Here is a 12,333-nt window from a genome sequence, read left to right on the forward strand (position 1 = left end):
AATTAATTCCCACAATTAACACTATAAAACATAACAAAATATTATACAAAAAATATTAATACATGTATTAAAATTAAATTACTTGCCGCCCTACTTCCCTAGTAACCCTCAACCCGCTCCAAAAAAAGACACAATTAACATAATTTCCAATTAATTATTAATACTTAACCAATTAATAAACAATTAATAATAAACTAATTCCCACAATTAATAGTATACAATATTAAATAAATGAATATTGATAAAATATTAATAATTTAATTATAATTAAATTACTACCCACCCTATTCCCCTATAAACCCACAACCTGCTATGGAACTAAAACGCAAAATGTAATTAAAATAAAATTAATAAATACTAAAAATTTAACACATATATTAAAAAACAAAAGCAATACTTACACAAAAAAACTAGAACACATACATTTAAAATACATACTAAAATACATAACACTAACTACAAAAACGATATTTTTAACAACTATATTTTTGCAAATGGTATGAATGATATTTTTAAAAACTGTATTTCTTACCTTAAACTCGAAATTCTTTAAAAAAAAATTATTTTTATTTGCTTTTGTAAAGTGCATAAACATAACAGGCATGTCACATATAACCATCTCCCACACCCCGTCCCCCCTCCACCCTCCTCCCGTCGGACCCACACTCCCAATAGCGTCACAACAGATCTATATAATAGTGCCCCACAACTCTGTAAAGTGCAAAGATCGTTCCGAAGCTGCCCCTCATGCAACCTGGTTAACCGAGTACCTCTTCCTCTTCGATTCTCAGTCCCCCGTCTAGGCCATGATATCGTCTCCACTTCCCCCATACCCAAAACTAATTTCTTGGGGCAATGACCCTCTCTGCTGCCATATACATATCCATGCCCCTTCTCGAATCTTCTATCCGAGGAGGCATGGGAGCGCCCCACGCCCGGGGAACGTTCCTCTTAGCCACCACTAAAGCTAGTGCTACAAAAATCAGGAGTGGGCGATTCAAGTCCACATCATTTGTTATGCCCAGCAGCACCAGTTCGGTGTCCTCCGGGAGAACCACCTCCAGCACCTCACCTAATTCCCTCAGAATCTTAGCCCAGTATTTCTGATTTATAGGGCACATCCAGATAATATGATAAAAGTCCCCCTGCACCTGGCCACATCTCAGGCAGCCAGTGTCACTAGCTCCCCCCATGCGGTGCAGCCGCAGTCTATCATAATATACCCTATGCAGGATTTTATATTGGATGAGCCGGAGACGGGACTTAATTGCGACTTCCCTTGGATGCATCAGGGCTGTCTCCCAGTCCACTGTATCCATCTCCCCTAAATTATGTTCCCATGTCTCTCTAAGCTTCACTAGCTCGTCAGGCATATTATTGATCAGAGTTTTATAAGTCGGGTAAACTACTTTGCAAGGGATTTGCTCCTGCAGTAAACGACCCTCAAGCGAGGCATACTTTGGCAAGGGAGAGGCGAGCAGCTTCTCCACCCTCCATGCATGGCGCAGTTGCGCATATTTCAAATACTGAGTGCGGTGCAGTCCGTATTCCGATCTCAGGGTCTGGAATGACTTTAGGTCTTCCCTCTTCACCAGATCCCCTAATACGGAAATTCAAATGTCATCCCATCCTTTAAACCCCCTCAGCTTATACAGTTCCTTCAACCACGCGCAGTGCCATATCGGGGTCTGTTTCGTTGGTTTGTGAGTCCAGCCAATCGTTCTGGTCGCTCTCACCCTTACCTCCATTGTCACCCGCGTTGCTGAGTGCAGTCTTTCTTTCCCTCTACCCCCGTATATATAGTGTAAACAGGTGCGCTGAGCCATTGTCCTTCTCTCTAAGTTATATGTGAGGTGATCTGCAGGAGCGTGAAGCCAATCGTTTATTGGTGATAAGTGTTCAGCCCAATGTTAAGCTTTGATATTCGGCAAGGAGATCCCCCATTGTACTGATTCCTTTGCAATGTATCTAGGGCTATCCTGGATTGTCTCCCCAACCGGAGCAATGACCGGAGCTCAGCATTTACATCTTTAAAAACCTGTTGGGGAAGGGGGAAATATTCATTTTGTAGGGCATAAAGGAACCGCAGCAACGTTATCATTTTGAACATCGTGGCGCGACCTAAAATCGTAAGGGGTAGCGTCTTCCACCTAGTAGTGTCATCAGCAAAGTTTGTGAGCACCCGCTGAACGTTTCTCTCGTATGAGAGATTTCCATCCATGGTTATATATATCCCAAGATATGTAAACCCTTCGTTCGTGACCCTAAGAGCACCGGGCAAGAGGGGCCACTCCTCTCCCCGTCTGGGGCTATATAAGATCGACTTGTGCCAATTTATCTTATATCCTGCATTGTCGCCATAGCGGCTCAGCAGGGTAAACAGCACTGGGATCGTAGTGGCTGGGTGGGTGACATACAAGAGGATGTCATCCGCATATAGCGATATTTTCTCCTCAAACGTCTGCTCAATTTTTAACCCTCTTATTTCTTTTTCCTGCCGAATTTCACTTGCCACTATCTCTATAGTAAGGGCAAATAGCAACGGGGACAGGGGACAGCCCTGCCGGCTCCCTCTCCGTATGGGGAAGTCCTCTGACAACACCCCATTAACCTTTACCCTGGCTCGATGGGTCTGTATAAAGGAGTCTCACCCAATTCCGGAACTTGAGACCAAAACCAAACTTGATTAACACTCCCCCGAGGAAGGGCCAATGCACTGCGTCAAACGCTTTTTCAGCGTCCAAAGATAAAAACACGTGGGGATCCTGACGATTGTGCACCTCCATCAGCCAGTTATGGGTTCTCCTAAGATTTAACCTGGTCGCCCTGTCCGGCAGGAAACCTCTCTGATCCAAATGGACCAGGTCGGGAATTACCCGTCGCCGTCGAAGGGCCAGAATTGTCGCCAAGAGCTTAACCTCCACGTTCAGGAGAGAGATGGGGCGATAAGACGCGCATTCCTCGGGGGGTTTACCCTGTTTATAGATAGGAATAATTGTAGCCATGCGAAGATCAGGCGGTAGGATGCCCTCTTGGACTGCCTCCTCAAACAGGGCCAACAGGTGGCCACCAAGGAGATCCACAGTTTTTTTTAAGAATTCAGCGGGAAATCCGTTTGGGCCGGGAGATTTCCCCGGGCGGAGTCTGGCCAGGGCCTCTTTGATCTCAGTGATTGTTATCTCTCCCTCAAGGCTCAACTGATCCTCTTCAGATAAAATGGGGGTCTCAATGCTGTCCATGTACGGCAGTACATCTGCTAGTGCTCCCAGATCTCTAGCATTGTAAAAGTCCTCATGGTAGGCGGCGAATGCCTGAGCTATCTGGGCGTTGTTCCGCCTAATTTGCCCCTGCCCGTCAATCACCTGTTCCACCCATCGGGCATCCTGCTCTCTTCGGCTTAACCACGCCAGGAGCTTCCCAGACTTATCCCCTACATCATATAGTCTATGGAGGGTCGCCTGTGCCTGTGTTTTGGCTTCATCCGTCACTAGGGCCTTGTACTGCTGTTGTTTGTCCACTCCTTGTACTGCTGTTGTTTGTCCACTAGAAGTCTAAGAGTCTGTGCGTCTCGGTCTACCACATGCTTACGCTCTAGCTCCAGGATATGAGTTTCCAAAGTATGCAGCTCGTCCTGCACTTTCCTTTTTTTCCAGGCTATCCTATTTTGGGCCCTGTCTCGCATAACTGTCTTAAAATCTTCCCAGATAACTACGCCTGATGTGACCGATGCTATGTTTTCTGCGAAGTATACCTTTACATCTGCCCTGAGTCCCCTCACCAGTTCCTTGTTCTGCAGGTCCCACGCCGGCAGACGCCACCCCCTGCCCCCGGCCTATGTTTCCCTCCTAGTCTCACCAGAAGAGGTGAATGATACGAAATACCTCGTGCTTGATACTCCGCCATATCCTCAACGCTAAGGCCACGCCGAGGAAGGAAGACGTAATCCAACCTGGAATACACCTTGTGAGCCCCTGAAAAATATGAGTACGTTTTGGCGTCCCCATGCAACCACCGCCAGACATCTATTAGACCGAGTGTAGAGATGGTCTTAGCTAGGGGGGTTAGTATGGAGTCACCAAGCCGATTCCTTGACCTGTCCCGCAGAGATGACATACCATCATTAAAGTCCCCGCCCACCACCTGTAATGTGTCTGGTGTGTTCAGGAGGATATCAACTATACCAGATAGGGTTCTGTAGTTCAGTGGTGCATATACTAAGATTATCGTGATTCTCTGGCGCCCCCAGGTTCCAGTTATCCCCACGTACGTCCCCTGTGGGTCCGTCCATGTCTGAGTAGCTACAAAGGGGGAGATTTCTTGATCAGGATAGCAACCCCTCTGGAGCCTGTCGTGTATCTAGCATGAGCCAAAGCTTTATACTATCCTCTCGCCAAGAACCCACACCGGGTGCCCTGAAAGTAGGTCTCCTGCAGTAAGACAATATCTGGCCCTACCCTCTTCACGTATGACAAGACCAGCCCCCTCTTCACTTTATTGCCCAGGCCGTTCACGTTCCATGTAAGGATCCTGGCACAGCCACTTACTTGCACAGCCGCCTGGGGGCTACCCACCATTGTAGAAGACATTGGGTGTAAAATGCCTGTGTGGTAGCAGGAGTCGGGTGTTTAGTATACAGGTGTATGGAGTGATCCCAACTTTGACATGCCTAAAAAACTTAGCGGTAAGCCCCACCCAACGTGTAACCCTTCCCTCCTCCCTCTCCCCCCTGAAAACAGTCGACGTCTCCCCGCAATGTCCCCCCTCCCCACCTCTCTCTCCCCCGCTTTCCCATCTCCCACCAGTTGGCAGAGAATAAGCTGTTTAGGTGATGGAGGTCTGTCGCCCACCCAATCCCAAACTCTCAAAAGAAGTGAGGCCCAATCTAAACCTTCAAAATAACCACATGTAAAGGAGTAAACAAGAGCAAGCAAAAACTAAAAGAGATAAAGACTAGATAAACAACACAAACAAGGAGGGGTGTCCAACTTGCATGCTCCAGGCGAACACTATCAAGTCTTGGGCAGCCACTTCGGTCCCCGCTTCACGAGTTAGAGTCCTGGGGGTCCCCCTGAGACACCATGGCTTCTGGCGTGGCCTCCTGTTCCATCTCCTTGATTTCAACTGTCAAAGGATGCAGCGACTGCCCGTCCGAATCTTCCCCCTCTAATGAGGAACCTTGAGGATCTCCCTCCACATCTGAGCGCGATTTCTCCACCAGGCAAGAGAACTGGGACCCCCACGGCCGGTTAAGGCTAAGGGAACTGTCGTTCAGGTCCTGATTTTGGGGTATGGAGTCACACCTGGAAGACGCTCCCCATGGCTCTGTCTCGACCTCTGCGATTTGGGCGCTCCTCTGGGGCCTCCCATGGGCCTCTGTACTGCATTTGTCTTTTGTTAAACTCGATATTCTTGACCGTGATATTCTTGCTGTCAATATTTCTGTGTTTCGATATTTCCAACTGGATATTAGTGCAAGTCGACATTTCCTAGTCGATATTCTGACTGTACACCGTTGGAACACTCTTGCAGCCGACGCTAAGCCGAACAGCATACGAGTGAATTGGAACGTCCCTTCAGTAATAACAAAAGTCGTCAGTCTGTTAGACTCCTCATGCAATTAGATTTGATGGTAAGCACTCCTCAAATCCAACTTCGAGAAGTATTTACCACCCTTCACTAACACCAGCATGTCACTGATATTTGGTAGAGGAAATGTGTCAACAACAAATTTTTTGATTGAGGGATTTCGAGTCGACACAAAACCACAGAACCCCCAACGACCATACGATTTTCAGGTGATAACCACTGGAGAAACCTACTGCGTACATTCTACAGGTTCAATCACGCCCGCCCTAAGCAGGTCACTGAGCAGTTCTTTGGCTCCTTCCCTCAAATACAAAGGTATCCTCTGAAGTTTATGTTGCATGGGCACAGTATTTTTCTTTAAGATGATCTTGTGCACATATCCTTTCAAACAGCCTAAGAACTTCCCAAACACCTTCTCTTCTCTCTTCAATACATCATCCAACTGCACATCTTGCACCACCATCATTTGATTTGCAGCTTTGGGTTTAAATATTATGTTGAGGTCAAATTGATGCATCCATCCCAAAATTGGTGGACTTTCCTCCGACATCCCCCCTTACCTGTCGTGCATCATGTTCCAAATTGGATACCTCTCCATGTTTCCTACAATGGGCTCCCCTGAGTACCCTGCTGTATTGATATCCTTTGCCTACGATGTAACACCACTCCACACAACGTTGAACAATTTCTTGGGAATGATGGTATACATAGATACCGAATCCACCATAAGTTCCACTTCCTTCCCACATACTGTAAGCTTTGCTAAGGGTCTCACCAACCTCCTCGCATAATCCACAGCCATGTGCGTCCACACATCACCTTCACACACCACCAACACTCTATCACTTTAGACATTATTTTTCATCTCCTCCATGACCACCACATTGCATTTGCCTTCCTTACCCCACGTACTGTTGTCTTTACACATTTGTGCATAGTGTCCTCTGCGCCCACTCTTCCTGCTCTCCTTATTGATGGCAAAACAACTCTTTCAATCCGCAGCATTCCTATGGGCCTGGAGGCCCATAGGAATGAATGTGAATTTCCAAATCGGTAAATACCGATTCAGTAAAATAGGGAAACATTCAAGGGTGGCAGTCACATTGACACCCTGTTGCACCCCTGAATATGCTTGTGTGCACATGTGGCACACATACATGCCACATGGCACTGTTGAAAATGTCCAGATTTGCATTTTCAAAAGTATTCGGTATTTACCACCAACTAATAGTTGGTGGTAAATAACGAATCCTTACAGCACATAAGCACTCTTAAAGTGCTTCCTACATGCCATATACCGATTCGGTAAATACCCTACATCAGAAATGGCTCAATACCGGTCGGTAAGCCTGAAATTTACCGACCGGTAATGGGCCACCTACATCGGGCCCTTAGTGTCTTGAATATTTTTCTCCAGTGTAAAGTCATTGCAGGGCATTTATGGCTGTACATTTTGGGCACTTTATGATGCTCGCTGACAGGAACCGAGCAATATGTTCTGCTGTGTAATGTAACTGATGTACATATCTTTGACCTGTGCACATAACTACTACGAGCAATGCTGTTAGTTCTTTCATCAGCCCTGTGAATATTTACTAGAAATGCAGCCCAATCAAATTGTTTGTTCACACCTGTATAGATGAGAATGGGATATTAACAATGTGCTATAAACATATGCTGGGTTTTTGGTCATTTTGTTGACTTCATATTTGAGGCATTAGAAACATGCTTTTCATTTTAGTTGGCTTTTATTGCAGACACTAAAATATGTATACTCTATCTCTTAACTGTATTTCTGATACATAGTCTGAAAGTATGTGTTTACACTGGATTCAGTTCCCCAAACAAATCCTTTGTTCGTGTTGAAAAACCCGAAGAAATAAATAAGACCAGCAGTGTAAGGAAAGTTGTAAATGGAAGATGTGTTCTGGAGAAATGGAGATTAGGAAAGGTTAAGGCATGATAAAGGGTGGCAGCTAGGGTTTGTTTCCACAGAGATTCCTATTCCCTGAGCTCCATGCTGCAGCTGCTAAATTTATTTATATATCCCAATTTGTGAGTTATTCGCGGTAAAGCAGGTACTGTTGCCCACCACTAGGTAGCACAGTATGCTGAAGCTTCCTCAAGATGTATCCCAAGCTGGTTTTTTATTGTTGTGAATAGGATGATCGTGTTAGCAAAAAACTAGAGAGGCATCCCACATGATGTTTGTGAAGTGGGCCCCACAAGCACTGCTGATGGGCCTGGGTTAAGAACTCTCTCTAAGACCATAGCTTCTGTGCCATCACACATAGAAGTTAATAGCTGTCAAGATAAATTATCAGAAAATGCAAGTATTATTTAAAAAATGTCATTAATGTGTTGAAGTTCTATTTTCTAGGAAAATAATATAAAGAGATAGGGGATTGGAATAAAAGTGTTGACTTTATTTCCATCTAGGGCCTTGCCGGAAAGCAACTTAGAGTTTGTAGCTGTCGAAGATACTCAAATTTATGAAAAGAAGAGAAAAGAAAAATTCTACTGGTCAGCAGAAACAAAATTTGAGGAGCAGTGCGAGGATCTGAAAGATGACATACGGTTACCCACATCTCCTATTACAACAGAGACTGACATTGACATTACTGCTGCCCTTCTACCATCTGGAGGGATCCAGAGCCACCACCATGCCGTAAAGACTGCAGTTAGTGAGACAGTGACCCATGAAGTCCCAGAATATGAACCCTGCTTCTATAATGGATTCAGTATTATCCACCCAGAAGTGGATGAGTGCAGCTGTTGCCACGAACAACTCTTCCCGCATTCAAAGTTTCAGTCAATTTTCTCTGGATGGAGCAATTTTACAATATCCACATTGCCATTTAGTTTTGGGAATAATTCTACATCAATTTTTTTGCAGCAACCTTTGGAGCCCATTGATCGCAATTTATCACAATTTGAGGCTCAGACACAAGTGGAAAACATGCAAAAAAGAAAAGTTAATTTTCTAATAAATCAACAGAAAAAGGAGTCTGTGGAAAAGTCAGTGGTGAAAAGCATAGATGATGTGGAATGTATCAAGTCTGTGACTCCATGTTACAACCAGGTGATGGGTCTTGAGGACAGATTAGTTCCCACAGTGCACTCTAGAGAAGAAAACATGCTTATTTGTGAATCTGATATGTATACTGACAACATTTATGTCAACAAAGGACCATATAGTGACTCACATAAGGTGCCAAATGTGGGCACCACAAACCAGCCTGAGGAGGTGTGTCTGGACACTTTCGTTAATGAAGGACTAAATCTAGAAATGTTTGGATGTGAGTCGGATTCAAACCCTATGTTGGATCCAATAAAACAAAGCATTGAGGAATGTCAGTATTTAGTGTATTTTTCATCTGTTGCAAAGGCAAATGCCAACCAAGAAGACCTACAGGAGGCGACCGTCACTCTACCACAGAGTGATTCCATGCAGAATCCACAAAATGAATTAAACTTGGTGGTTGGTTGTCTAGAACATTCTGCAAGGACTTTTGGAAAAAGTCAAGGGGAAGGGCGATTGAAGGAGGGCCCTCATGATGTGTGTAAAAATAGTGGTGTCGTCAAGTGGTCAGAAATTACCCAACATGAGAATCCTCATTTTGCTACGTCTTCTGGAGCTATTTCTTCACAGTGCTGTGAGAACAAAGACTATCAACAACAACTAGGAAAGGCCCTATCCACCAGTGATGTAAACAAGCATATTTTGAATCAGACCTTAATGAACAAACCCAACATAAGTGAATTGATACCTGAGCTGGCTGTTGAAGATCAATGTCCTGAAAGCCCAACCTTAGAAATTACAGATTTTGTAGTGGAGATTAATAATCAATGCCATGATTTTAACTGTGTCAGATATTCAAATGAAACTTATTGTGTTGAAAAAGATGATGTGGATTCTTGTTTAAGTGTTGATTGTATTAGTGACCTCAGATCAGACGAACCAAGTGACCAGACATCATCAGAGGCTGTCAAATGTAATCTAATATTAGACTCAAGAGTAGTAAAAACAACTTTCCAGAATGCAGATATTGACTCTGAAAAGACAAATGAAAATATATTTCGTACAGAAATTCCTCTTACTTTTCGGGAACCTGAGCAAGAATCTTTAATGTGGTTCAAAGATACTGACCCTAGGAGTCGACCTAGGAATTCTGATTTGTTGAGGATCGCAATCAGTCCAGCAAGCGTGGACTACAAAGGAGTCGCCTGTCTGATGAAGGAACCATTTGGCTACTGGACACAAGGAGCAAACGAGGCAGCACATTTGACTTCTGAGAATGTGATGAAGATGTCCATTCAAGATGCATATGGAAGAAAAATCAAAGAATGTGGTCATTCTTTTCTAGAAGCGCTGAGGAGAGCCTTCTTAGGTGCAGAAGGACATCGATTTACACTTTTAGATTCTGGCCTTGTGTTATCAAGATGCAAAGAATATGTTCAAGGAAGAAATGCTTTTATTACCATGGTGAGTTTGATTTTCAGTGGTATTACAAATAGCAATGCTATGTGAACCACGTTAATGGTCTAAAATGTTCCAGGGCCCAAGTGCACATAATTTATTTTGATTTATATAAATGCTATCTTTCGAAAAGCCATTTATGTAGATGTAAAAAAATAAATATCCCACCTCAAAATCTATGTACTTTAAAACCTACAAGAATAATTCCTCTGTGGTCAACAGTGTCAAGGCTATTGGTTATGGCAGTGGTTAATATCAGAAGTTCCTAGCCCTGCGTTTTGGTTCCACCATCGTCTAACTAAGAGTTATTGTACAGAGTGCATTTTTTCTAAGCAACAGGTTTATGACATAATTAGCCCACATTTTGAAACTAGCTCTATTGATAGAGAATGAGGTTCAAGCAAGAGTTGAATGTTTGTGCGTGTCTAGTCTAAATGTCTACAATTTCATAGTTATTTTAGAGTTACGAGCATTGTATCTCAGCATAATAATTGTGGTAATATTTTGGTGAAAATTCCCCAGTGATTTAGGGCCAGATGTAGCAAAATCAGAAATACAGACTCTTAATTACCGAATTTTAGCCAATCGGTAATTAAGAGTAGGTATTTCTAATGTAGGTACCAATTCGCAAAATTTTACCGAATCGGTAAAAATCGGTATTTACCGATTCGGTAAATACCGAATCGGTATTTGATATTGAATCCTATGGGCTTCAAGGCCCATAGGATTCAATATCAAATACCGATTTGGTATTTACCGAATCGGTAAATACTGAATTTTGCAAGGGTGCAGGGGGTGTCACTTTGACACCCTCTGGCACCCCTGTTTTAGGCTTGTGTGCCATGTATGTGTGCCACATGGCACAGGTGTACATGCACAGATGTGCATGTACACCTGAATCGGTATTTTACCATGCAATTGTATTGCATGGTAAAATACCGATTTTCAAAGCCCTGTGTCAATGTTAAAATTTGCACCTACATACCAAACATGCATTTTCGGTAATTTTACCGACCGGTATATTTACCGATTCGGTAAAATATACAGAATCGGTCATTTTACCGATTCTGTAATTTTACCGAATCGGTAAAATTACCGATTCGGTAAAATTACCGAAAATTGCATGTTTTTTTATCCCCCTACATCTCCATGGCCATTTACCGGTCGGTAACGGCCGAATTCGGCCGTTACCGGCCGGTAAATGGCCAAAATCTCCCACCTACATCTGGCCCTTAGTGACTACAGGGCACATGATTAATCTCTAGTAGTTTCCTGTTTCAGAACTATGAATTGCAGTGAGAGACTCCCAGATACTTTGACTCGTTATGGCAATGAGCCACAAGAATGTTTTCTGATTGATTGGTACACTGGAACATCAACCCAGATGGCGGAAGACCTGTGAACGTACTTCTGAGAAAAGTACACTTGTGGCAATGGTGCTTCCATTAGTGAAGTCCGTTAGGCAGACACTGATGTGTACAGCTATGGGCATGCCCTACGAGTCTTAGCATTGGTTATGCTTCCTTTTGTCTTCAGTTACACTCATTGTCCTTTTTACGAAACATAAACATAAGCATGGACATCCTTTTGTGTTACTGTGCTTATGATCTTGACAAGTGTTCAGAATTATGATTGTTTGTGTTCTTTTGCAGTGGAATGGAATAAAGTTGGCAGTGACCATCCCACGGTCTAGCTTGTTCCCGTACTACCATTTGGGGATCCATTTTTATGTTGTTGAGCAGCTGACTGAGGATTGGTACCGTATTAAAGATAGAGTCACCCAGGAGAACATGCTCATGAAAAAGGTAATGCATTGTGACTCATACCATGTGCAACTTGTGGCCCTACTGTGGGTTCCTCTGGCCGAGGAGGTGGGTGATGGGTGGGGTGAAAGGAGGCACCTCCTCCTTACGAGTCGCAATGACATTCATTAATGCTTTCTGAAAAATGTGGTCACAAGGTGGTTGCTTGAATTTGGTTCCTCTCTGTGAATGTCGACTTAGGGGGAGCATACAATGATCATGTGAAGGGTTGCACCATCCCCAACACCCTCCCCCCCCCCACACATGCACTTAGCATTATTCCTGTGGTTTTATTGCAGTCCTTTGTCCTCTTAACTAACACCATTTTGTTTATGTGAATGCTGGGACAGAGATCTGCTGCTCCACGCAGGCCTCCTACCCTGCATAAAAAGACAGGACTCATGAAGTCGCAAACCTCCCCGCTCATTAATATTAATGAGACAGGAGGTTTACAAATGTGTGATC

At 43.8% G+C, this 12,333-nt stretch overlaps 1 protein-coding gene across 1 annotated transcript in view; it reads left to right on the forward strand.

Moving 5' to 3' along the window:
* The window catches only part of LOC144755113 (uncharacterized), a 197,020-nt gene that overhangs the window by 75,484 nt on the left and 109,203 nt on the right, over positions 1-12,333 (forward strand). Inside the window, exons 3-4 of the mRNA XM_078643625.1 lie at positions 8,026-10,072; positions 11,719-11,871. Of these exons, the coding sequence (XP_078499751.1) occupies positions 8,026-10,072; positions 11,719-11,871 (2,200 nt within the window). The remainder of the gene's footprint in view (positions 1-8,025; positions 10,073-11,718; positions 11,872-12,333) is intronic.

This window comes from Lissotriton helveticus, chromosome 5_1 (genome assembly GCF_964261635.1).
Source record: "Lissotriton helveticus chromosome 5_1, aLisHel1.1, whole genome shotgun sequence".
Lineage (NCBI taxonomy): Eukaryota > Metazoa > Chordata > Amphibia > Caudata > Salamandridae > Lissotriton > Lissotriton helveticus.